The sequence below is a fragment of the Pseudorca crassidens genome, chromosome 9 (genome assembly GCF_039906515.1).
Source record: "Pseudorca crassidens isolate mPseCra1 chromosome 9, mPseCra1.hap1, whole genome shotgun sequence".
Taxonomy (NCBI): Eukaryota; Metazoa; Chordata; class Mammalia; order Artiodactyla; family Delphinidae; genus Pseudorca; species Pseudorca crassidens.
Window position 1 is genome coordinate 80,332,427 of NC_090304.1, and position 24,109 is coordinate 80,356,535.

The window sequence follows — 24,109 nt, forward strand, 5'->3', positions numbered from 1 at the left end:
CTATCCTGGAGAATGTTCCATGAGGACTTGAGAAGAAAGTGTATTCTGTTTTTGGATGGAATCTCCTATAAATATCAATTAAGTCCATCTTGCTTAATGTATCATTTTAAGTTTATGTTTCCTTATTTATTTTCATTTTGGATGATCTGTCCATTCGTGAGAGTGGGTGTTAAAGTCCCCTACTCTGGGAATTTCACCTTTTACGGCTGTTAGCATTTGTCTTATGTTTTGAGGTGCTCCTATGTTGGGTGCATATTTACAATTGTTATATCTTCTTCTTGGATTGATCCCTTGATATTATGATATTATATTGTCTCTTTTAATAGTGTTCATTTTAAGGTCTATTTTGTCTCTTATGAGAATTGGTACTCCAGCTTTCTTTTGATTTCCATTTGCATGGAACATCTTTTTCCATTCTCCACTTTCAGTCTGTATGTGTCCCTGGGTCTGAAATGGATGTCTTGTAGACAGCATGCATATGGGTCTTTTTTTGTAGCCATTCAGCAAACCCCTGTCTTTGGTTGCAGCACTTAATCCATTCACATTTAAGGTAGTTATTGATATGTATGTTCCTATTACGATTTTCTTAATTGCTTTGGCTTTATTATTGTAGGTCTTTTCCTGGTGTTTTGTTTCCTGCCTAGAGAAGTTCCTTTAGCATTTGCTGTAAAGCTGGTTTGGTGGTGCTGAATTCTCTTAGCCTTTGCTTGTCTGTAAAGTTTTTTCATTTCTTTGTCGAATCTGAATGAGATCGGTGCTGGGTAGAATAATCTTTGTTGTAGGTTTTTCCCTTTCATCATTTGAAATGTGTCCTGACACTCCCTTCTGGCTTGCAGAGTTTCTGCTGAAAGATCAGCTGTTAACCTTATGGGGATTCCCTTGTATGTTATTTGTTGCTTTTCCCTTGCTGCTTTTAATATTTTTTCTTTGTGTTTAATTTTTGATTGTTTGATTAACATGTGTCTTGGTGTTTTTCTCCTTGGGTTTATCCTGTATGGGACTGTCTGCCCTCCTGGACTTGACTATTTCCTTTCCCATATTCTGGAAGTTTTCAACTATAATCTCTTCAAATATTTTCTCAGTCCCTTTCTTTTTCTCTTCTTCTTCTGGGTCCCCTATAATTGGAATGTTGTTGCATTCAATGTTGTCCCAAAGGTCTCTGAGACTGTGCTCAATTCTTTTCATTCTTTTTTCTTTAATCTGCTCTGCAGTAGTCATTTCTATTATTTTATCTTCCAGGTCACTTATCCGTTCTTCTGCCTCTGTTATTCTGCTATTGATTCCTTCTAGGGAATTTGTATTCATTTATTGTGTTGTTCATCATTGTTTTTTTGCTCTTTAGTTCTTCTAGGTCCTTGTTAAATGTTTCTTGTATTTTGTACATTTTATTTCTAAGATTTTGGGTCATCTTTACTATCATTCCTCTGAATTGTTTTTCAGGTAGACTGCCTATTTCCTCGTCATTTGTTTGTTCTGGTGGGTTTTTACCTTGCTTCTTCATCTGCTGTGTTTTTTTCTGTCTTCTTATTTTGCTTAACTTACTGTGTTTGGGGTCTCTGTTTCACAGGCTGCAGGTTCCTAGGTCCCGTTGGTTTTGGTGTCTGTCCCCTGTGGGTAAGTTTGATTCAGTGGGTTTGTGTAGGCCTCCTGGTGGAGGGAGGTTGTGCCTGTGTTCTGTTGGATGAGGCTGGATTTTGTCTTTCTGGCAAGCAGTAACACGTCCAGTGGTGTGTTTTGGGATGTCTGTGACCTTATTATTTTAGGCAGCCTCTCTGCTAATGGGTGCGGTTGTGTTCCTGTCTTTCTGGTTGCTTGGCATAGCATGTCCATCACTGTAGCTTGCTGGTTGTTGAGTAGAGCTGAGTCTTAGCATTGAGATGAGATCTCTGGTAGAGCTTTCACTGTTTGATATTACATGGGACTTGGAGGTCTATGGTGGACCAATGTCCTTCACTCAGCTCTCCCACCTCAGAGGCTCAGGCCTGACACCCGGCCAGAGCACCAAGACCCTGTCTGCCACACCACTCAGGAGCAAAGGGAGAAAATTAAAAAAGAAATAGAGAAAAAAGTGAAATAATATAAAGGTATTTAAATAGAAAATAAAAAAATAATTATTATTAAAATTTTAAAAATAAAAAAAAATAAATAAAAGAAAGAAGAGAGCAAGCAAACCAAAAAACAAATCGACCAATGGTAACAAGTGCTAAAAACTATACTAAGAAAAACACAAAACAAAAAACCCAAAAAGCGGACAGACAGAACCCTAGGACAAATGGCAAAAGCAAAGCTATGCAGACAAAATCACACAAAGGAGCATACACGTACACACTCACCAAAAGAGAAAAAGGGTAAAAAAGTATATATATATAAAAATAAAGTAAGAGAGCAACCAAATCAATAAACAAATCTACCAGTGATAATAAGCTCTGAATACTAAAGTAAGATAATCATAAAACCAGAAACAAATTAGATGCAGAAAGGAAACCCCAAGTCTACAGTTGTTCCCAAAGTCCACTGCCTCAGTTTTGGGATGGTTCCTTTTCTATTCAGGTATTACACAGATGCAGGGTACATCAGGTTGATTGTGGATATTTAATCCACTGCTCCTGAGGCTGCTGGGAGAAATTTCCCTTTGTCTTCCTTGTTCATACAGCTCCTGGGGTTCAGCTTTGGCCCCGCCTCTGCATGTAGGTCACCTGAGGGTATCTGTTCCCAGCACAGACAGGACGGGGTTAAAGGAGCAGCCGATTAGGGGGCTCTGGCTCATTCACGCTGTGGGGAGGGAGGGGTATGGAATGCGGGGTAAGCCTGCAGTGGCAGAGGCTGGCATAACCTTGCAACAGCCTGAGGCACGCCGTGTGTTCTCCCGGGGAAGTTGTCCCTGGATCAGGGGACCCTGGCAGTGGCGGGCTGCAAAGACTCCCTGGAGGGGAGGTGTGGATAGTGACCTGAGCTTGTACACAGGCTTTTTGGCAGCTGCAGCAGCAGCCTTAGCGTTTCATGCCGTCTCTGGTGTCTGCACTGATAGCCATGGTTCGCGCCCGTCTCTGTAGCTCATTTAGGTGGTGTTCTGAATCCCCTCTCCTTGCGCACCCTGAAATAGTGGTCTCTTGCCTCCTAGGCAGGTCCAGACTTTTCCCCGGACTCCCTTCTGGCTTTCTGTGGTGCATTAGCCCCCTTCAGGCTGTGTTCATGCAGCCAACCCCAGTCCTCTCTCTGGGATCTGACCTCCAAAGCCGGAGCCTCAGCTCCCAGCCCCCACCCGCCCTGGCAGGTGAGCAGACAAGCCTCTCAGGCTGGTGAATGCTGGTCAACACCGATCCTCTGTGCAGGAATCTCTCCGCTTTGCCCTCTGCACCCCTGTTGCTGTGCTCTCCTCCATGGCTCCGAAGCGTCCCCCCAGCCACCCGCCGTCTCCGCCCGTGAAGGGGCTTCCTAGTGTGTGGAAACCTTTCCTCCTTCCCTCCCACTGGTGCACATTCCGTCCCTATTCTTTTGTCTCTGTTTATTCTTTTTTCTCTTGCCCTACCCAGGTATGTGGGGAGTTTCTTGCCTTCTGGGAAGTCTGAGGTCTTCTGCCAGCATTCAGTAGGTGTTCTGTAGGAGTTGTTTCACATGTAGATGTATTTTTGATGTATTTGTGGAGAGGAAGGTGATCTCCATGTCTTACTCCTCCTCCATCTTATAGGTCTCCTCTCAAACATGTAATTTATTTAACTTCTTGGACACTCCAATTTCTCATCTGTAAGTTGAGAATGAGCGTTCATTTTTAAAATCTATATTCTTTCTCATTCCTAGAAGGATTATACTGGATGTGACTTACAAAAATACAGACGATCTATTAGTGTAAAATCAATAGTTTAGGAAATCAAAGAGAAAATTAGGAAATGAAAAGAAAATAAAACTGGGGAAATAATTTATGCTAAAAGAAGACAAGACAAACAACAAAGCTCATGCTCTAAGGTTCTATAAAGTTATTATTGTTAGATCAGAAATTCTTCTGTGTGCTTTATAACTTCCAAAAGAAAAGGAAAATACAATTGTATATGAGATGTAGTATACTACAATAAAATCACACCAATTGTTCAGGAGAATCATAGGTATTCCTGAAATGTCTCTTATTGTTCTTTGGAATGTGAACGGTTGGAATAGGGGTGACAGCATATTCTGCAGCTCCCCTCCAACCTCAGAGATGCTGCAAAGCATGCCAGTGGCATAATGCAAGCTGTTCAGTATGCTTAGAACATGGAAGAAGTGATGTATGTTTTTGTTGGGAAATTTCATCCCCTTTGACACCATTTTAAAGGAATGTCATTAAAAAAAGTATTTTTAATTGGTTTAAAACATGTATAATGGACATTTTATCATCTGTGCTTTGTAAAAAGATGAGTATGTCAGATTTTGTAAAAAGAAAAGATGGTCCGCTGTTACAAGTTATAGCCCGATCCTCATTATAAAATATTTTTATTATGCATTTGAACTCCCTTTTCATTACTCTCCGTTCATTAAAGTTTATAATGTATTATGATAGTGTTATTATGAAAAGCAAGCCTCGCATGTTATTTTTCTGGGAAGAAAACAAACTTTTTTGGGTTGTTAAACATTTTCTTTTTAAAATAGTTTTTAACATCATATGTAAAAAAATATTTGAACCTTTTTTCCTTTAGGTATCTCTTTGCATTCTTATTTGTTCTCTGTCATTTTTGACAAATTTAAGACACAAATAAGAGGTAGCCAGTGTTACCAGAGCAAAATAACACTTCTTCTGACTACAAACTAGTGATGTTTTGTGGTCTAGCACAGCTGATAAATTAGGTGCTGTTGTAGGGTTCAGCTAGAGCAAATGGAAATAATTTATCAGAAAAACAAAGAAAATGAAACACTGAATCACCACAATTTTTTCTAGATTAGAGAATCAATCAAAAGCTCTAGAAGTAACTTGAGCTTAACAAGTTACTGTATGTTTATGTTTAACATAACATACTGTCTGTATGTTTAACAATTATGTAGTGCATTTATTTTGAAATATTTATGGCCCTTATTTTATTTGAACTTTAATAATGTAAGAACCCCCAAAATATTAAATACAGCCCTATCTCTTAAAAAGGAAAAACAATTTACATCTCTCAAAAAGTAAAACAAAAAAAGTAGTTGACACACTGAAAATGTTGATGTTTAAAATACTAGCTTAGGAAAACATATTGTCTTGATTTGGGGATTTATTTTGTTTATGTCAGATAAGCAATGATATAGCACAATTTTAATATTTAGTTGAAATATTTATGAAGAACCATCAGTACATACCTCACTGATTTTTATACATCTCCCCCAATATCTATAATACCATATATAGAATACTCAGTAATATTCTGGATCATTCTTAGCAAATGATTAAGAAGACTGATTGGTATTATTGAAATTGAAGCCATTAAACACTATTTTAGAAAAAAAAACATGAGTGAATTAATTTTGATGAGAATGATGATAGAGAAGCTGATAAAAATGTTACAAAAATGAAAGCCCTAAATAGGAAAGAAGAATTTACTTTGCCTTATTTTAATTAATTGATCTATACCTCCTTCATTTGAGTCTCATGTCTAGAAAAAACACTGAAATAACTTAAAATTGATATAGAACCTTAAAACTTAGATTTATTGTAATTTTTACCAGCCAATAATTACTTTAAATTGTTTTACTATTTTATAGTTTGCTATGCTATTTACTCTTTCCACTCATTTCATCTTTTCAAAAAACCTATCTTTAATTTATCAGCATTTTGAAATTATGCAATTTAAATTATTCAAACTGAAAAATATTTTTGATTTCAGAAATGAGCAAATAGAGAGGTTATTAATAATGGATAATTAGAGCTTTCTGGCTAAAGAAGTAGCTTTTCAAATGAAGAGCCATTATAATATGTAACTTTTATAGTGGTTTCTCTCACCATTTAAGTTCTTTTGCCTTTTAACTGCTGAAATAAATCAATAAAATATTAATCCAGTTGAACAGGGAAAATGGGATTAAAACTTGTTTATAATATATATATTCAGTCTTTATAAGTAAATATGGCTATTTTTGTATCTATGTTTTCCCTCTGAATGAAGTTATGTTCATTTATTGCTACTTATTATTTTCTTCATTCAGGTTATTTCACAGTTGAGGATCTTGGGCAGATCAGTAACAGCTGGTAGCAAATTTGATAGAGAAATCTGGTCTAATGAACTTTCTCCTGTCCTCAATCTCTGGAAGAAATTGAACCAGGTTAGTAGTGGAATATTCTTCCTTTGTTTTCCCTTTTTTCTCCCTATCCTTTTTTTCCAGTTTTATCCCCAAATTGTCCATGTTGGTAAATATGTTGGTAAATTTTTGCATGGATCTGCCCTCAATGTATACAGTATCCTGGAAAAAGATGGAGGAAATAAAAGTAATAGAAGATCAGCCCAAGAAGCAGTGTTACCGTGTAATTTGTCTTATCCTGGTAATGTACTATGACGTCCTCTATGTCTGATACATATTTTGCTCACTCCTTGTCTTCTCTCGCCTCTTTCTGTAAAGTCAGTGACTGCTGTTAAAGGTGAAATTTTTCAAAGGAATCCAAGTGCTAAGGAAAAGCAATTCATCAACTGGAGTTGACTTGTTTCTATATTGTAAAGTAGTTACAAATTATAGATGGTTGCTTGCTCACTAGGCAAAACCATTACAGTATTATGATTACTATTCTAATTGAATAAGAACTTACTTTCTGGAATTAAAAAAATATAATTTTACAATTCATATGTTTAGTAGTACTATAAAAATGCTTATATATCACATAGCCTTCTTCAGTAAGTGAAGTCAAATTAGGCTTATTTAAGAACCTATGAAAAAGGTTAAAACTCTCTAAAAATTCAAAATCCTCAAACCTTATAGTATTGTAATTTCGAGTTATTCTGACTTAGTGTCAACAATTGGTGATTGTCAGGAGTCTGAATAAACAATGATCTCAAGTAACTGGAATTGCCACTTTATTTAGACCATCAGATTGATAAAGCTTTATATAGGTAGCTTGAGGAAAAATTAGAGAATGAAAAGAAATACTACATCCCTTAGCATCCCAAACCCGTGCTCTCCCCCTTATGCCTGGTCATATAAGTAATCAAATTGTACAGATCCCTTTCTATGAAATCATGGCCTGATTTCCATTCTTCATGTCAATTCATATTGAAGTTGTTATTCTTTACCTTCTTTTTTCTTAAACTAACCTTTGCATATCTTTAAATTAATAACCCAGTTTACACAAATTTATTGAGGAAAGTTGCTGTTAATCTGCTTCTTATTTCTCTGTAACTCATTTGGTTTTTTCCTGTAGAATATTTTGTCTCTGATCTCCCTAAATTTCACCATAATAAATACAGGTGTGGATTTTGTTATGTTTTGTTTTGCATCTATTCGTTTGATACTCTGAGACCCTGCAATTCCAAAAGCCAGCCTTCCCAGCTATACCTGTTTCAGTTTGATCCCCACATTAGCTGGGCTGCATGCTGTGAAATATCAAGTTCTCTGCTGTCTATGGCAGGTGCTTGATACTGCTATTTTTCAGTCCTAAAATGTTGACATAGTGGGCAATGTTCCATCCAGGGCAATATGAAAAGATAAGTTTGCAACCAGGAGCTCTCCTAGCCTGGCTCCAGCCATGGCATCCAGCCCTCAGCTGTAGGTTACCATATTCTCCACTTACAAGTACCCAAACCTTTCTGTCTCCCAGGTGTTTCCCATTCTTTTGGTGCCATCTTCTGGGTTCAGTATCCTCTTGTTTTGTCAAAGACAGGATTCAGAAGTGGGAGGTAGTTTGCCATTTTGACCAGAAACAAACATAACTTTTTAAACTTCATTTTAACTTTTATTTGTAAGATAGATATAGATTCATTAAAAGGTTATCATTATATTATATTCATAGTAGTCAAATTAATCTGTCAAATATCTTGCACTTCATCCTGTTGTAATGTTTTGTTCTTTATCTCTCCCATTTCCTTCCTGAAGCTATTGCCATAATGTAGACGTCTTTCTTATATGGATTATTGCAGAAAACACCAAATTTGACTCTCCTTATAATATATACTTCCTCCAAGTCATATTTCAGATCATCATCACATTAATTTTCCTAAAGAAAATCATTTTTCACACCATGGCTCCATATCCAACCTGACTTGTAAGCCTCTTCCATAGTAAGGTAGCTCTCAGTGATTCCATCTGTGAGGACTTTCCAAATGCAATTTCTTTCTTCCAGAATCTCCTAGCTATGCTAAACCAGTAATGGGCAAAGTGCCAACATCTTTCAGAAGCCTCTCAGCTGTTACTCATTTCCCTCTTCATGTTTCTATAGTACAAACTTATAAATCACATAACCATAAAAGTTATATTTTAAACTAAGCAAGTTAATATATGGTGCTTAGGAATAAGAATTCTCTTATTTTGGGGTAGCTTTAAAATTTATGCATATAAATATTTCAAATAAACTAATGTCACATTTCTGTTTTAGAATTTTTCCATAATTATTTTTATCACTTCTGAACTTTTTAAAAAATTTTTCTTTTGTAAAAAAGGAGTAATAATCTTTTCTCTGCATTCATTTGTTCATTTACTTCATTCATCAAATATCTATTGATGTGTCTGCTATATGCTTGGCACTGTGCTAGATGCTGATTTATTAAGAGATGATAACAATACACAAAAATATAGGTATTACAGTGGTCTTTGGGAACCAAAATGAGGGAGTGTTAAATTTTGCTAAGAGGAAGTCAGAGGAGTTACATTATGAGTAAGAAATTCTTTAGAGACTTCCCTGGTGGGCTGGTGGTAAAAACTCCACCTTCCAATGCAGGGGATGCAGGTTTGATCCCTGGTCGGGGAACTAAGATGCCACATGGGGCAGGGAAGCTAAATCCGTGCACCTCAACTAGAGAGCTCGCATGCCACACACTACAGAGCCCACGTACTCTGGAGCTCGCATGCCACAACTAGAGAGAGAAAACCTGCATGCCACAACTAGAGAGAAGCCCACATGCCACAACGAAGAGCCTGCGCGCCACAACAAAAAGATGCCACATGCTGTGATGAAGATCCCACATGCCACAACGGAGACCCAACTCAGCCAAAAATATAAATAAATAAATAAATAAAATATTTTTTAAAATGCTTTAGATTAAAAAAAGAGGTTACATGATGAGCAAGAAATTCTCTAGTTAAAAAAGAGTGTATGATATTTCAGAGAGAGAGAAAAGTCTGCCATGTTTGTTATTCTAACCTGACTGGAGTAAAGAATGCTTTGAATAGAATGGCTAGACATAAGAGCGAAAAAATTTAGTAGGACCAGGTTGGAAAGGTTTAATGTCATGAGGAGTGATTATAATTTATCCTGTAGGCAGTGGGGATGCAATGCTAATAAGAAGGTGGGAAGGTGATATGTAAAGATCTGTGTTTTATAAAGGCAAAACTGATGATGGTGTAAGCAGTGGATACTAGAGGCCTGAAAACCAATTTAGAGGAAGTTACAATGTTCTAAGAGCAAAATCGTGGGAACCTTATTGAATATGGTGACAATGTGAATATAAAGTAAGAGAAGAGTCAAAGATATTTCAAAAGTAAAACCAGTCTTCAAAGGATGATTGTATGGATCTAATAAAAAAATAGATGGAACACTATTTGTCAAACATAAACTCTTTATGGATTAAGTCTTTTGTATCTTTATTTCTTTAAAGATTTATAGATTTTTAAAGTTTAGTATAACAAGCCCTAGTAGTATTGATGACGTTGCCACATTCAAGATATTTTATTAATTTAACCTTTCATGCTTGAAGGTTAAATTGTCAAAATTTTTAGTGACTGTATTAGTGATTATATCTTTTTCAGGGAAATATATATACAAATGTGTAATTATAACTTTTAACATTATTTTGTATTAACTGTTAATTCATATGTTATTATATCATCTTTTAAGTAGTTTAGATGCATAATTTAGTAACATCTCATATTTTGTGACATTTTTCTTGGGATTTCCACTGGAAAACTTAGTACTTTGTAAAACAATAATTTAAAAAGCAAAATGCTAAAAAGTATAACACATGAAAAATCTAATGTCATTTAATATTCTGCACGTATACATTCAAAAGGTCAGTTCATGCTTTAAAATTTTTATTATATACCAGCTCACCAAGCAGTTTTTAATATCTGGTTGATGGTGATAACAACTGATGAGAATTACTGACATTCTAACCAATTTACATCTCCTTCATATAACTTGAGAACTTCCATTAATTCCCATATGATAAAAGGTACATGTAAAACTGTCTCTTTTAGGCTGATAGAATTTGTTGAGCAAAAAATAGGTGACAGATTTTTTTCTGAGCAAGAATTGAACTGGTTGACCCAGTAACTATTTTTATTATTTCTTTCTTCAGGTTCATAAGTAGATTTGTATATCTGTTAAATTACACTTGTAAATTCAGAATACCTTAATTTCAAAAGAATGCATTGAAATAGAATTAAATGAAATTTAAATCTAGAGTGCCAGGATAAACAATTAATAGGACTAGTACTTATGTTTTTGAACTAAAAATTTAAATATCATTAAAATTGATTAGTTTCATATTATGTTTGAAAAGAATGTGTATTCTGCTCTGTTGACTGCTATTCTCAAATTATATTCTTTAGATCAAGTTTTTTAAATGTTTCATTCACAAATCATAATATATAATAGTTTTTCTCTATCAATTTTTGAATTATACAAGTTCAGAATGCCACTCTTCTTGATATATTGAACCACTTATCATAGTAATTCCCTTTAACTCTTATAATGTTGCTCCTATTTTTCTGGTATTAATAAATCTGTATCAGCTTTTGTTTAGTTATATTTGTTAGATATATCCTATTTCATACTTTCAACATTTAAATCAATTTTTATGGGTGTATCTTATAAAGAGCCTATAGCTGGATTTTGTTTGATCTTTAGTTGGAACATTTAGTCTATTTACATTAATCTGGTTTACTATATTATTATATGTTATGTTTTGTATTTTTTCTACTTTTTTTTTACTTCTTTCTTGTCTTCTTTTGGACTATTTTCTCTAATATATTGCTCTCTTAGTTTACAGATTATATATCTTTTCTACTTTTTAGTGGTATCCTAGATATTTTATTGTACATACATAGATAACGCAAGTTAAACAATATATTTGCCTACCTGGCAGATAATTCAAGCTTAAGACGTTATACCCAACTTCAACATTTTTTTAATGATATTTTTATTTATTTTTTTAAATTTTTCAACATCTTTATTGGAGTATAATTGCTTTAAAATGGTATGTTAGTTTCTGCTGTATAACAAAGTGAATCAGCTATACATATACAGATATCCCCATATCTCCTCCCTCTTGAATCTCCCTCCCACCTGCCTTATCCCACCCCTCTAGGTGGACACAAAACACTGAGCTGACCTCCCTGTGCTATGTGGCTGCTTCCCACGAGCTATCTGTTTTACATTTGGTAGTGTATATATGTCCATGCCACTCTCTCACTTCGTCCCTGCTTACCCTTCCCCCTTCCCGTGTCCACAAGTCCATTCTCTACATGTATCTTTATTCTTGTCCTGCCCCAGGGTTCTTCAGAACCTTTTTTTTTTTTTTGGATTCCATATATATGTGTTAGAATATGGGATTTGTTTTTCTCTTTCTGACTTACTTCAATCTGTCCATCCACCTCTCTACAAATAACTCAATTTCATTTCTTTTTATGGCTGAGTAATATTCCATTGTATATATGTGCCACACGTTCTTTATCCATTCATCTGTCGATGGACACTTAGGTTGCTTCCATGTCCTGGCTATTGTAAATAAAGCTGCAATGAACATTGTGGTACATGTCTCTTTTTGAATTATGGTTTTCTCAGGGTATATGCCCAGTAGTGCAATTGCTGGGTCATATAGTAGTTCTCTTTTTAGTTTTTTAAGGAACCTCCATACTGTTCTCCATAGTGGCTGTAACAATTTACAGTCCCACCAACAGTGCAAGAGGGTTTCATTTTCTACACACCCTATCCAGCATTTGTTGTTTCTAGATTTTTTGTTGATGGTCATTCTGACTGGTATGAAGTGATACCTCGTTGTAGTTTTGATTTGCATTTCTCTAACGATTAGTGATGCTGAGCATCCTTTCATGTGTTTGTTGGCAATCTGTATATCTTCTTTGGAGAAATGTCTATTATGTACCCTGCCCATTTTTGGATTGGGTTGTTTGTTTTTTTCATACTGAGCTGCATGAGCCGCTTGTATATTTTGGAGGTTAATCTTTTGTCAGTTGCGTCGTTTGCAGATGTTTTCTCCCATTCTAATGGTTGTCTTTTCATCTTGTTTATGTTTTCCTTTGCTGTACAAATGCTTTTAAGTCTCATTTGGTCCCATTTATTTATTTTTGTTTATATTTCCATTTCACTAAGAGATGGGTCAAAAAGGACCTTGCTGTGATTTATGTCATAGAGTGTTCTGCTTATCTTTTGCTCTAAGAGTTTTATAGTGTCTGGCTTTACATGTGGGTCTGTAATCCACTTTGAATTTATTTTTGTGTATGGTGTTATGGAGTGTTCTAATTTCATTCTTTTACATATAGCTGTCCAGTTTTCCCAGCAGCACTTATTGAAGAGGCTGTCTTTTCTCCATTGTATATTCTTGCCTCCCTTAACAAAAATAAGGTGACCGTATGTGTGTGGGTTTATCTCTGGACTTTCTATCCTGTTCCATTGATCTATATTTCTGTTTTTGTGCCAGTACCATACTGTCTTGATTACTGTAGCTTTGTAATATAGTCTGAAGTCAGGGAGTCTGATACCTCCAGCTCCATTTTTCTTTCTCAAGATTGCTTTGGCTCTTCAGGGTCTCTTGTGTTTCCATACAAATTGTGAAATTTTTTGTTCTAGTTCTGTGAAAAATGCCATTGGTAGTTTGATAGGGATTGCATTGAATCTATAGATTGCTTTGGGGAGTCTAGTCATTTTCACAATGTTGACTCTTCCAATCCAAGAACATGGTATTTCTCTCCATTTGTTCGTATCATCTTTAATTTCTTTCATCAGTGTCTTACACTTTCCGCATACTGGTCTTATGTCTCCTTAGGTATGTTTATTCCTAGGTATTTCATTCTTTTTGTTGCAGTGGTAAATGGGAGTGTTTTCTTGATTTCACTTTCAGATTTTTCATCATTAGTGTATAGGAATGCAAGAGATTTCTGTGCATTAATTTTGTATCCTGCTACTTAACCAAATTCATTGATTAGCTTTACTAGTTTTCCAGTAGCATCTATCGGATTCTCTGTATATAGTATCATGTCATCTGCAAACAGTGAGAGTTTTACTTCTTCTTTTCTGATTTGGATTCCTTTTATTTCTTTTTCTTCTCTGATTGCTGTGGCTAAAACTTCCAAAACTATGTTGAATAATAATGGTGAGAATGGGTAACTTTATCCTTTCCTGATCTTAGTGGAAGTGGTTTCAGTTTTTCACCATTGAGAACGATGTGTGCTGTGGGTTTGTTATATATGGCCTTTATTATGTTGAGGTAAGTTCCCTCTATGTGTATATTTGGAGGGTTTTTATCATAAATGGGTGTTGAATTTTGTTGAAAGCTTTTTCTGCTTCTATTGAGATGATTTTATGGTTTTTATTCTTCAATTTGTTAATATGGTTTATTACATTGATTTGTGTATACTAAAGAATCATTGCATTCCTGGGATAAACCCCACTTGATCATGGTGTATGATCCTTTTAAGGTGCTGCTGGATTCTGTTTGCTTGTATTTTGTTGAGGATTTTTGCATCTACATTCACCAGTGATATTGGCCTGTAGTTTTCTTTTTTTGTGACATCTTTGTCTGGGTTTGGTATCAGGGTAATGGTGACCTCATAGAATGAGTTTGGGAGTGTTCCTGCATCTGCTGTATCTTGGAAGCGTTTGAGAAGGTTAGGTGTTAGCTGTTCTCTAAATGTTTGATAGAATTTGCCTGTGAATCCATCTGGTCCTGGGCTTTTGTTTGTTGGAAGATTTTTTATCACAGTTTCAATTTCAGTGCTTGTGATTGGTCTGTTCATATTTTCTGTTTCTTCCTGGTTCAGTCTCAGAAACATGTGCTTTTCTAAGAATTTGTCATTTCTTCCAGGTTGTCCAGTTTATTGGCTTATAGTTGCTTGTAGTAATCTCTCATGACCCTTTGTATTTCTGCAGTGTCAGTTGTTACTTCTCCTTTTTCATTTCTAATTCTATTGATTTGAGTCTTCTCCCTTTTTTTTTGATGAGGCTGGCTAATTGTTTTTCAATTTTGTTTATACTCTCAAAGAACCAGCTTTTAGTTTTATTGATCTTTGGTATGTTTCCTTCATTTCTTTTTCATTTATTTCTGACCTGATTTTTATGATTTCTTTCCTTCTGCTAACTTTGGTTTTTTTTTTTTGTTTGTTTTTCTTTCTCTAGTTACTTTAGGTGTAAGATTAGGTTGTTTATTTGAGGTGTCTCTTGTTTCTTGAGGTAGGATTGTATTGCTATAAACTTCCCTCTTAGAACTGCTTTTAATCCATTCCATATGTTTGAGGTCATTGTGTTCTCATTGTCATTTGTTTTGAGGTATTTTTTGATTTCCTCTTTGATTTCTTCAGTGATCTCTTGTTTATTAAGTAGTGCATTGTTTAGCCTCCATGTGTTTGTAGTTTTTACACATTTTTCCTGTATTTGATATCTAGTCTCACAGCTTTCTGGTCAGAAATGATATTTGATACCATTTCAATTTTCTTAAATTTACCAAGGCTTGATTTGTGACCCATGATATGATCTGTCCTGGAGAATGTTACGTGAGCACTTGAGAAGAAAGGGTACTCAGTTGTTTTTGGATAAAATGTCCTGTAAATATCAATTAAGGCCATCTTGTTTAATGTGTCATTTAAAACTTGTGTTTCCTTATTTATTTTCATTTTGGATGATCTGTCCATTGGGGAAAGTGGGGAGTTAAAGTCCCCTACTATGGTGTGTTACTGTCCATTTCCCCTTTTATGACTGTGAGCATTTGCCTTATGTATTGAGGTGCTCCTCTATTGGGTGCATAAATAGTTACAATTTTTATTTCTTCTTCTTTGATTGATCCCTTGATTATTATGTAATGTGCTTTGTATCTTGTAATAGTCTTTATTTTAAAGTCTGTTTTGTCTGATGTGAGAACTGCTACTCCAGCTTTCTTTTGATTTCCATTTGCATGGAATATCTTTTTCCATCCCTGCACTTTCAGTCTGTATATGTCCCTAGGTCTGAAGTGAGTCTCTTGTAGACAGCATATATATAGGTGTTTATGCATCGATTCAGCCAGTCTATCTTTTGGTTGCAGCATTTAATCCATTCATATTTAAAGTAATTATTGATATGTATGTTCCTATTACCATGTTCCTAATTGTTTTGGGTTTGTTATTGTAGGTCTTTTCCTTGTCTTGTGTTTCCTGCCTAGAGAAGTTCCTTTATCATTTGTTGTAAAGATGGTTTGGTGGTGCTGAATCTCTTGGCTTTCACTTGTCTGTAAAGGTTTTCATTTCTCCATCGAATCTGAATGAGATCCTTGCTGGGTACAGCAATCTTGGTTGTAGGTTTTTCCCTTTCATCATTTTAAATATGTCCTGCCACTCCCTTCTGGCTTGCAGAGTTTATGCTGAAAGATCAGCTGTTAACCTTATGGGGATTCCCTTGTATGTTATTTGTTGCTTTTCCCTTGCTGCTTTTAATATTTTTTCTTTGTATTTAACTTTTGATAGTTTGATTAGTATATGTCTTGGCATGTTTCTCCTTGGATTTATCCTGTATGGGACTCTCTGCGCTTCCTGGACTTGATTCTGTCCTTTCCATGTTAGGGTAGTTTTCAACTATAATCTCTTCAAATATTTTCTCAGTCCCTTTTTTTTTCTCTACTTCTTCTGGGACCCATATATTTGGAATGTTGGTGTGTTTAATGTTGTCCCAGAGGTCTCTGTGACTGTTCTCCATTGTTTTCATTCTTTTCTCTTTATTCTGTTCTGTGGTAGTTATTTCCACTATTTTATCATCCAGGTCACTTGTCTGTTCTTCTGCCTCATTTATTCCTCTATTGAGTCCTTCTAGGGAATTTTTAATTTCATTTATTGTGTTGTTCATCATTGTTTGTTTGCTCTTTATTTCTTCTAGGTCCTCGTGAAACGTTTCTTGTATATTCTCCATTCTATTTCCAAGATTTTGGATCATCTTTACTATCATTACTCTGAATTCTTTTTCAGGTAGACTGCCTATTTCCTCTTCATTTGTTTGGTCTGGTGGGTTCTTGCCTTGCTCCTTCATCTGCTGTGTGTTTCTCTGTCTTCTCATTTTGCTTAACTTACTGTGTTTGGCGTCTCTTTTTTGCAGGCTGCAGGTTCGTAGTTCCTGTTGTTTTTGGTGTCTGCCTCCAGTGGGTAAGGTTGGTTCAGTGTGTTGTGTAGACTTCTTGGTGGAGGGGATTGGTGCCTGTGTTCTAGTGGTTGGGCCTGGACCTTGTGTTTCTGGTGGACAGTGCTGCATCTGTTTGTGTGTTTTGGGGTATCTGTGAACTTATTATGATTTTAGCCAGCCTCTGTGCTAATGGGTGGGGTTGTGTTCCTGTCTTGGTAGTTGTTTGGCATACGGCGTCCAGCACTGTAGCTTGCTTGTCGTTGAGTGGAGCTGGGTCTTAGCGTTGAGATGGAGATCTCTGGGACAGCTTTCGCCATTTGATATCATGTTGAGCTGGGAGGTCTCTTGTGGACCAGTGTCCTTCACTTGGGTCTCCCAACTCAGAGGCTCAGGCCTGACACCCAGCTGGAGCACCAAGACCCTCTCTGCCACACGGCTCAGAAGAAAAGGGGGAAAAAATAAAAGAAAGAAAGAAAGAAAATATAAAATAAAATAAAGTTATTAAAATTAAAAATATATTATTAAAAATAAAGAAGTAATTTAAAAAAGAAAGAAAGAAGAGAGAGCAACCAAACAGAAAAATCCACCAACGATAACAAACACTAAAGTCTATACTAAGAAAAAAAATAAATAACTGACAGAAAGAACAGTAGGACAATTGGTAAAAGCAAAGCAATACAGACAAAATCACAGAAGGGAGCATACACATACACCCTCACAGTAAGAGAAAAAGAAAAAAATTATATATGTGTATAAAAAAAAGGAAGAGGTAACCAAATCAATAAACAAGTCTACCAATGATAATAAGCTCTAGATACTAAACTAAGATAAACATAAAACCAGAAAGAAATTAGATGCAGAAAGCAAATCCTAAGTCTACAGTTGCTCCCAAAGTCCACTGCCCCAATTTTGGGGTGATTTGTTGTTTATTCAAGTATTCCACAGATGCAGGGTACATTAAGTTGATTGTGGAGATTTAATCCAATGCTTCTGAGGCTGCTGGGAGGAATTTCCCTTCCTTTTCTTTGTTCGCACAGCTCCTGGGGTTCAGCTTTGGATTTGGCCCCGCCTCTGCGTGTAGGTTGCCTGAGGGCGTCTTTTCCCTTCCCAGACAGGATAAGGAGCATCTGACTAGGGGGCTCTGGCTCACTCAGGCCAGGGGGAGCGAGGGGTGCGGATGCGGGGCAAGCCTGCGGCAGCAGAGGCTGACATGACATTGCACCAGCCTGAGGCGTGCCGTGCGTTCTCCTGTGGAAGTTGTCCGTGGATCACGGGACCCTGGCAGTGGCGGGCTTCACAGACTCCCACGAGGGGAGGTGCGGATAGTGACCTGTGCTTGCACACAGGCTTCTTGGTGGCTGCAGCAGCAGCCTTAACATTTCATGCCCATCTCTGGTGCCCGTGCTGACTGGTGCCCATCTCTCGAGCTCATTTAGGTGGTGCTCTGAATCCCCTCTCCTCACACACCCCGAAGCAATGTTCTCTTGCCTCTTAGGCAGTTCCAGACTTTTCCCCAGACTCCCTCCTGGCTAGCTGTGCCACACTAGCCCTCTTCAGGCTGTGTTCACACAGCCAACCCCAGTCCTCTCCCTGGGATCTGACTTCGGAAGCCCGAGCCTCAGCTCCCAGCCCTCACCCACCCTGGCAGGTGAGCAGACAAGCCTCTCGGGCTGGTGAGTGCTGGTCAGCACCAATTCTCAGTGTGCAAATTAGTCTACTTTGCCCTCCACACCCCTGTTGCTGAGCTCTCCTCCATGCCTCCAAAGCTTCCCCCCTCTGCCACCCGCAGTCTCTGCCCGCAAAGGGGCTTCCTAGTATGTGGAAACCTTTCCTCCTTCACAGCTCCCTCCCAGAGGTGCAGGTGCCGCCCCTATTCTTTTGTCTCTGTTTTCTCTTTTTTCTTTTGCCCTACCCAGGTATTTGGGGAGTTTCTTGCCTTTTCGAAGTCTGAGGTCTTCTGCCCTTGTTCAGTAGGTGTTCTGCAGGAGTTGTTCCACATGTAGGTATACTTTTGATGTATTTGTGGGGAGGAAGGTGATCTCCATGTCTTACTCCTCTGCCATCTTGAAGGTCCCCCAACTTTAACTTTATGTTCAGTTATTGTTGTATATATATTTCAGTCTTCTTTGTCGTCATTGTTTACAGTCATTGTTTGTTTGGATTTGCCCCACATTTATCACTTTCATTGTCTTTTATTCCTTCCTGCATATCAGGCATTTTCATTTGGTTTAACATCCCTTCTGCCTGGAGTCCAAAAATATTCCTTTAGTGGTAAACTCTTTGAGTTTTTATTTATCTGAGTATGGCTTTAATTTATTTGTTTTAAAATGTATACTTTTTTATACTAATAGTTATTAATAAGTATAGTGAGATATAATTCCACTCTTTTCTGGTTTCTATTGTTACCAGTTAAGGAGTTAATTTTTGTTCCTTCTTTTTTACTGCTTTTAAAATTATTTTGCCTTGGTTTGCTGCAGTTTTACTCTAATGGGATTCAGTGTGGATTTGTTTTCTTTCTGTCTTTAATTCATTCATTTTTTAAATCTTGCTTAAGAATTAATGGGGTTTTTGAATTTTGGTTGCTGTTGTACATCAGTACAGACAAGGTCTCAGTTATTTAAGTATTAACTCTGCTTTACTATTCTTCTAGAACACTGATTAGATATTATATTAGACCGTTTTTCTCTATTCATCATTTGTTTTAAGTTATTTCTAATACTTCCCATTTCTTTTTTTCTGTGTGATGCATCCTGAATAAATTCTACGGATCCGTCTTCCAGTTCATTCATTTTCTTTTCAGTTAAATTTTTTCTAGCTTTAAAGTTTTATATTTTTTTCATTTTTAAAACTTTTCTTAAATTATTTTCCAAATCTGCTTATTGTTTAAGGTTTTCTATTATCTCTAGAAACATTTAACATAATTGTTTTATGTTCTGTGTATGATTATTTAGTTATCTGAGACCTTTGTGGATTTGATTCTTCTTTACATTTGTCCATGGAAATAATCAATAAACAATCTGTAATAGGAATAGAAAAGAGTTTTATTTGCGCCAGACTGAGGACTGTAGCCTAGAGGGCAGTCTCTCAGATAACTGATCAACTGCTCCAGAGAAGCATGGTTTTCAGCACAGTTTTATATCTTGTCAGAACAGAGAACATCAAACAAGTCAGGAATACATTCCTTCAAAGTTTCAAAAGAAGCAGATCAGTACATACACAGTGAGTCTGTGGCCCTGGCACCTGGGAAGGGAGTCTTATCATTGAAGGAGTACTAACATTGGCATCCCAGGAAGGGAGACATTTAATCTTTATTTTTAATATGGACATTATTTTTGGTCATTGTACCCTTTTCTTTAATAATTACAGCGGATGTACAGTGTATGTTTGATAGGCCACAAGCAGGCTGTTTTAGCTAGTGTAAAATTCAAGTCAAAACATGTGTAAGCCAGAATAACTTCCTTCATATCTTAATATGTAAAAATTTCTATCATCACATTGTATATGATAACTTGATAGTTATCTTCTTAACTTTTATAGTATTTTGATTTTTCAAAAACCATGAGCTGCTAATTATTCTGGTAATTTTTCCTATAGGAATTATTTGTTTCCAAGAATGAAAATGGATTCTACCATCCAATTTAGATTGTAGGATTAGGTTTGGGTCAAGGTAAGGATCATGCTCCTTTCAAATACTTTGAGATACCACTAGTATTATCTTCTTGAAATTTATTGGAATTTCAAGGTAGTACATACAAACTAACATTAAAGTTCTGATTGTGACAATTTTTTTTTTTTTTTTTTTTTTTGCGGTACGTGGGCCTCTCACTGCTGTGGGCTCTCCTGCTGTGGAGCACAGGCTCCGGACGCGCAGGCTCAGCGGCCATGGCTCACAGGCCCAGCCACTCCGCGGCATGTGGGATCTTCCCAGACCGGGGCACGAACCTGCGTCCCCTGCATCGGCAGGCGGACTCTCACCCACTGCGCCACCAGGGAAGCCCTGTGACAATTATTTTTTGACAAGAGATTCCTACACATAAACTCCCCATTCCAGTTATTACCAAATTTTAATATAGGCCATTTTCCTGTAGTCCTTGGGGCACAGGTGATTGGTGGAAGGTAGTTTATTTCTATTTCACCCTTCTACTGAAGGTGTAGTCATTTGGGGTTTCAGGTTTTTTGGAGGTATCCTTTTTACCTCTTCACCTTGAGCAGATATTAGACATTATCCCTGGTTTCCCAAGCCTATGCATATGAATACAAAAGTTCAGGTTCACCAGCACAAATGAACTTCAGTGGCTTGTTTGCCACTCTCTCACCCTAGTGTGGAGAAATAAAAATCTTTCTGGATATCTCAGTATTGTCATAAAAAGCCCCAGCCTATGTGACTCTTCACACACTATGAGAATTAGCTTTGTAACCATTTGTCTAGTTAATTGCTCTGATCAAAAAGGATAATAAAACTTCTATTATCTCCCTGAGAGGACCATAGATTATAGCCGCAAGTTCCTTTTAAGCCCCAGGGCACTGGAAAGACTAGAGCATTGTCTTCCTAGGTATTTCCATGACAGAAGAATAAAGCCCAAACTTGGAAACATCTCTAGATCATGGGCTCCTGGAGAGATTTTATTTACATACTACAGGGTTGGTTAGAATTCAAGCCCATTACATTTCCTAGAGCATCCTCTTTGGAGGGGAAGACAACAGCTGCCTTCTTCCTCTTTTTTTTTTTTTTTTTTTTAACATCTTTATTGGAGTATAATTGCTTCACAATGGTGTGTTAGTTTCTGCTTTATAACAAAGAGAATCAGCTATACATATACTCATATCCACATATCCCCTCCCTCTTGCCTCTCCCTCCCCACCTCCCTATCCCACCCCTCTTGGTGGTCACAAATCACCAAACTGATCTCCCTGTGCTATTCGGCTGCTTCCCACTAGCTATCTATTTTACATTTGGTAGTGTATATATGTCCATGCCACTCTCTCACTTTGTCCCAGCTTACCCTTCCCCCCACCCTAATCACTTCTCCCATCCCTTGCATACCTTGCCCAGGGAGTATCTGGCTACTTACATAGGATAATTGATCTGGCTGTCATCTGGTCATCTCAAAGGTAAAACCTGGAGCAAAGGAGTAGGAGCAACACATTATTTACTGTGAGGTAATAAATAATCTGTCTCTAATCCAGAATACTTCATGTTAACATTCAGGATGAAATTAATAAAGATGCAGACTGAAAATCCAACACTCAGTTGTTTCAATAATTATTTCTTACTTTCTTCTCAGATCATAGGTATTTGGGTATATTTAAGAAGTTGCTTTAATATTTTATTCAACATATTCAGTTGTTTTCAGCAGTATCTAGCTCTGCTAAAAACAGAAGCTGAAATTCTCTGTTTCTTATTTTAAAAAATTGTAAGTTACACATCTCTCTTAAGTGATTATGCTTTGTAGACTTTCTTATTCTGTTAAGTAATATTATGCAGTGTTGGAATTAAAAAAAAAAATTCTCACTGAATATGTGCATTGACTGTTGAAATGCTGACTGTTCCTTTTAGTCTTAAAGTTATGAACCAATTTGCTCACTATACTAGAACAGTTGAGTACTTCTCAAACTTTAGAACAACACATGTGCGCACACACACACACAAAAGCATTTTGTGCTTTCTTATTGTCTTTCTAAGAGTTAGCTGAACACACAAGAATGCCAAAAAAGCATTCCATTGTCATGAAAAAATGTACCTCATTTGTTAGGATGGCATGAAAGAAAAGATAAACTATTCATTGTGGGTCCATTTTGAACAAAATGTCTTCCTATTGTTTCCTCTAAACAGGTATAAATTTTCAAATTCTATGACATTTCTTATCATTCTTCGTAATTCACTCTTCTCTCTCCCTTTCTTTATATTGCTGAAACTGTTAAAATATAACAAAATAACTTCATATGGAAATTTATGGTGTGCCGGGCACATAGTCAGTAATACTCTAAAATGTTATTCATTTTCCACTTAAATATCATCATCTGTGTTAGGTCTTTTAAATTGAGATTATTAAATTGAGATTATTCTACTAAGTTACCTCTTTTCTTGATAGCTTCACAGAGCAGCAGAATCATTCCTCTAGCCAAGTTATGGAGCAGATAGCCTATTAAAGTTCTTTCCTAGAAATATATATGGTTTTGTTAATATCCCATTTTTATATTAATCCCTAGTTTTCTTTAAAAAAAAAATGCCATTTTGTTTTACATATCCAAGATGTATATAAATAATGGCTTTCTGTCAGAGACCCAAAAGATACAGACAGATCTAAAGGTCCTCTTAACAGTGATGACTGCCAATGCTGTACCTCTCTCCCTAGGGATAACTACTGGGTTTGGTGTTTATTAATATCACAGTATTATAAATAAAAGCTATGAAATTCTCAAGGCATGTAAAATTAGTAATTTCTGTTTTAAACAAAAGCTCCATTCTATTAGCACTCACTAGCTTCCTCTCGATTTTTCTTTTAGAAAGATGTAGTAGCTTACAATATCAGCTTCAGTGCATCAACTCAAAATAACCACCCCCCCTTCTCTCTTTCAGCCTTGACTTTACTTGCTATACTAGTCACCAGCAATTTTGCCTTTTATTTCAGTTCTTCAACACGTTTTTTTTTTTAAAGATTTAATTTTATTTATTTTGGGCTGCGTCGGGTCTTCGTTTCTGCGTGCGGGCTTTCTCTAGTTGTGGCAAGCGGGGGCTACTCTTCATTGCGGTGAGCGGGCTTCTCCTTGTGGTGGCTTCTCTTGTTGCAGAACATGGGCTCTAGGTGCATGGGCTTCAGTAGTTGCGGCATGTGGGCTCAGTAGTTGTGGCACATGGGCTTAATTGCTCCGCAGTATGTGGGATCTTCCCCGACCAGGGATTGAACCTGTGTCCCCCGCATTGGCAGGTGGATTCTTATCCACTAAGCCATGGGGTAAGTCCCTTCAACACTTTTTTTTTTTTTTTTAGAATTTAGTATTATATTTATTTATTTATTTATTTTTAACATCTCCATTGGAGCACAATTGCTCTACAGTGGCATGTCAACCGCTGCCCTACAACAAAGTGAATCAGCTATACATACACATACATCTCCACATCTCCTCCCTCTTGCGTCTCCCTCCCTCCCACCCTATCCCACCCCTCTAGGTGGTCACAAGGCACTGAGCTGATCTCCCTGTACTATGAGGCTGCTTCCCACTAGATATTTTACATTTGGTAGTATATATAAGTCCATGCCACTCTCTCACTTCGTCCCAGCTTACCCTTCCCCCTCCCCATGTCCTCAAGTCCATTCTCTATGTCTACATCTTTATTCCTGTCCTGCCCCTAGGTTCTTCAGAACGATGTTTTGTTGGTTTCTCTTTTAGATTCCATATATATGTGTTAGCATACGGTATTTGTTTTTCCCTTTTTGACTTACTTCACGCTGTATGACAGTCTCTAGTCCATCTACCTCACTACAAATAACTCAATTTCGTTTCTTTTTATGGCTGAGTAATATTCCATTGTGTATATGTGCCACATCTTGTTTATCCATCTGTCGATGGACACTTAGGTTGCTTCCATGTCCTGGCTATTGTAAACAGAGCTGCAACGAACATTCCTTCAAAACTTTTTTTGCGGTACGC

At 36.8% G+C, this 24,109-nt stretch overlaps 1 protein-coding gene across 3 annotated transcripts in view; it reads left to right on the plus strand.

Moving 5' to 3' along the window:
- Positions 1-24,109, plus strand: part of DYNC2H1 (dynein cytoplasmic 2 heavy chain 1) — a 379,694-nt gene that overhangs the window by 282,057 nt on the left and 73,528 nt on the right. For all 3 annotated transcript variants that reach the window (XM_067750851.1, XM_067750849.1, XM_067750850.1), the window contains exon 83: positions 6,145-6,261. In XM_067750851.1, coding sequence (XP_067606952.1) covers positions 6,145-6,261 — 117 coding nt within the window. The remainder of the gene's footprint in view (positions 1-6,144; positions 6,262-24,109) is intronic.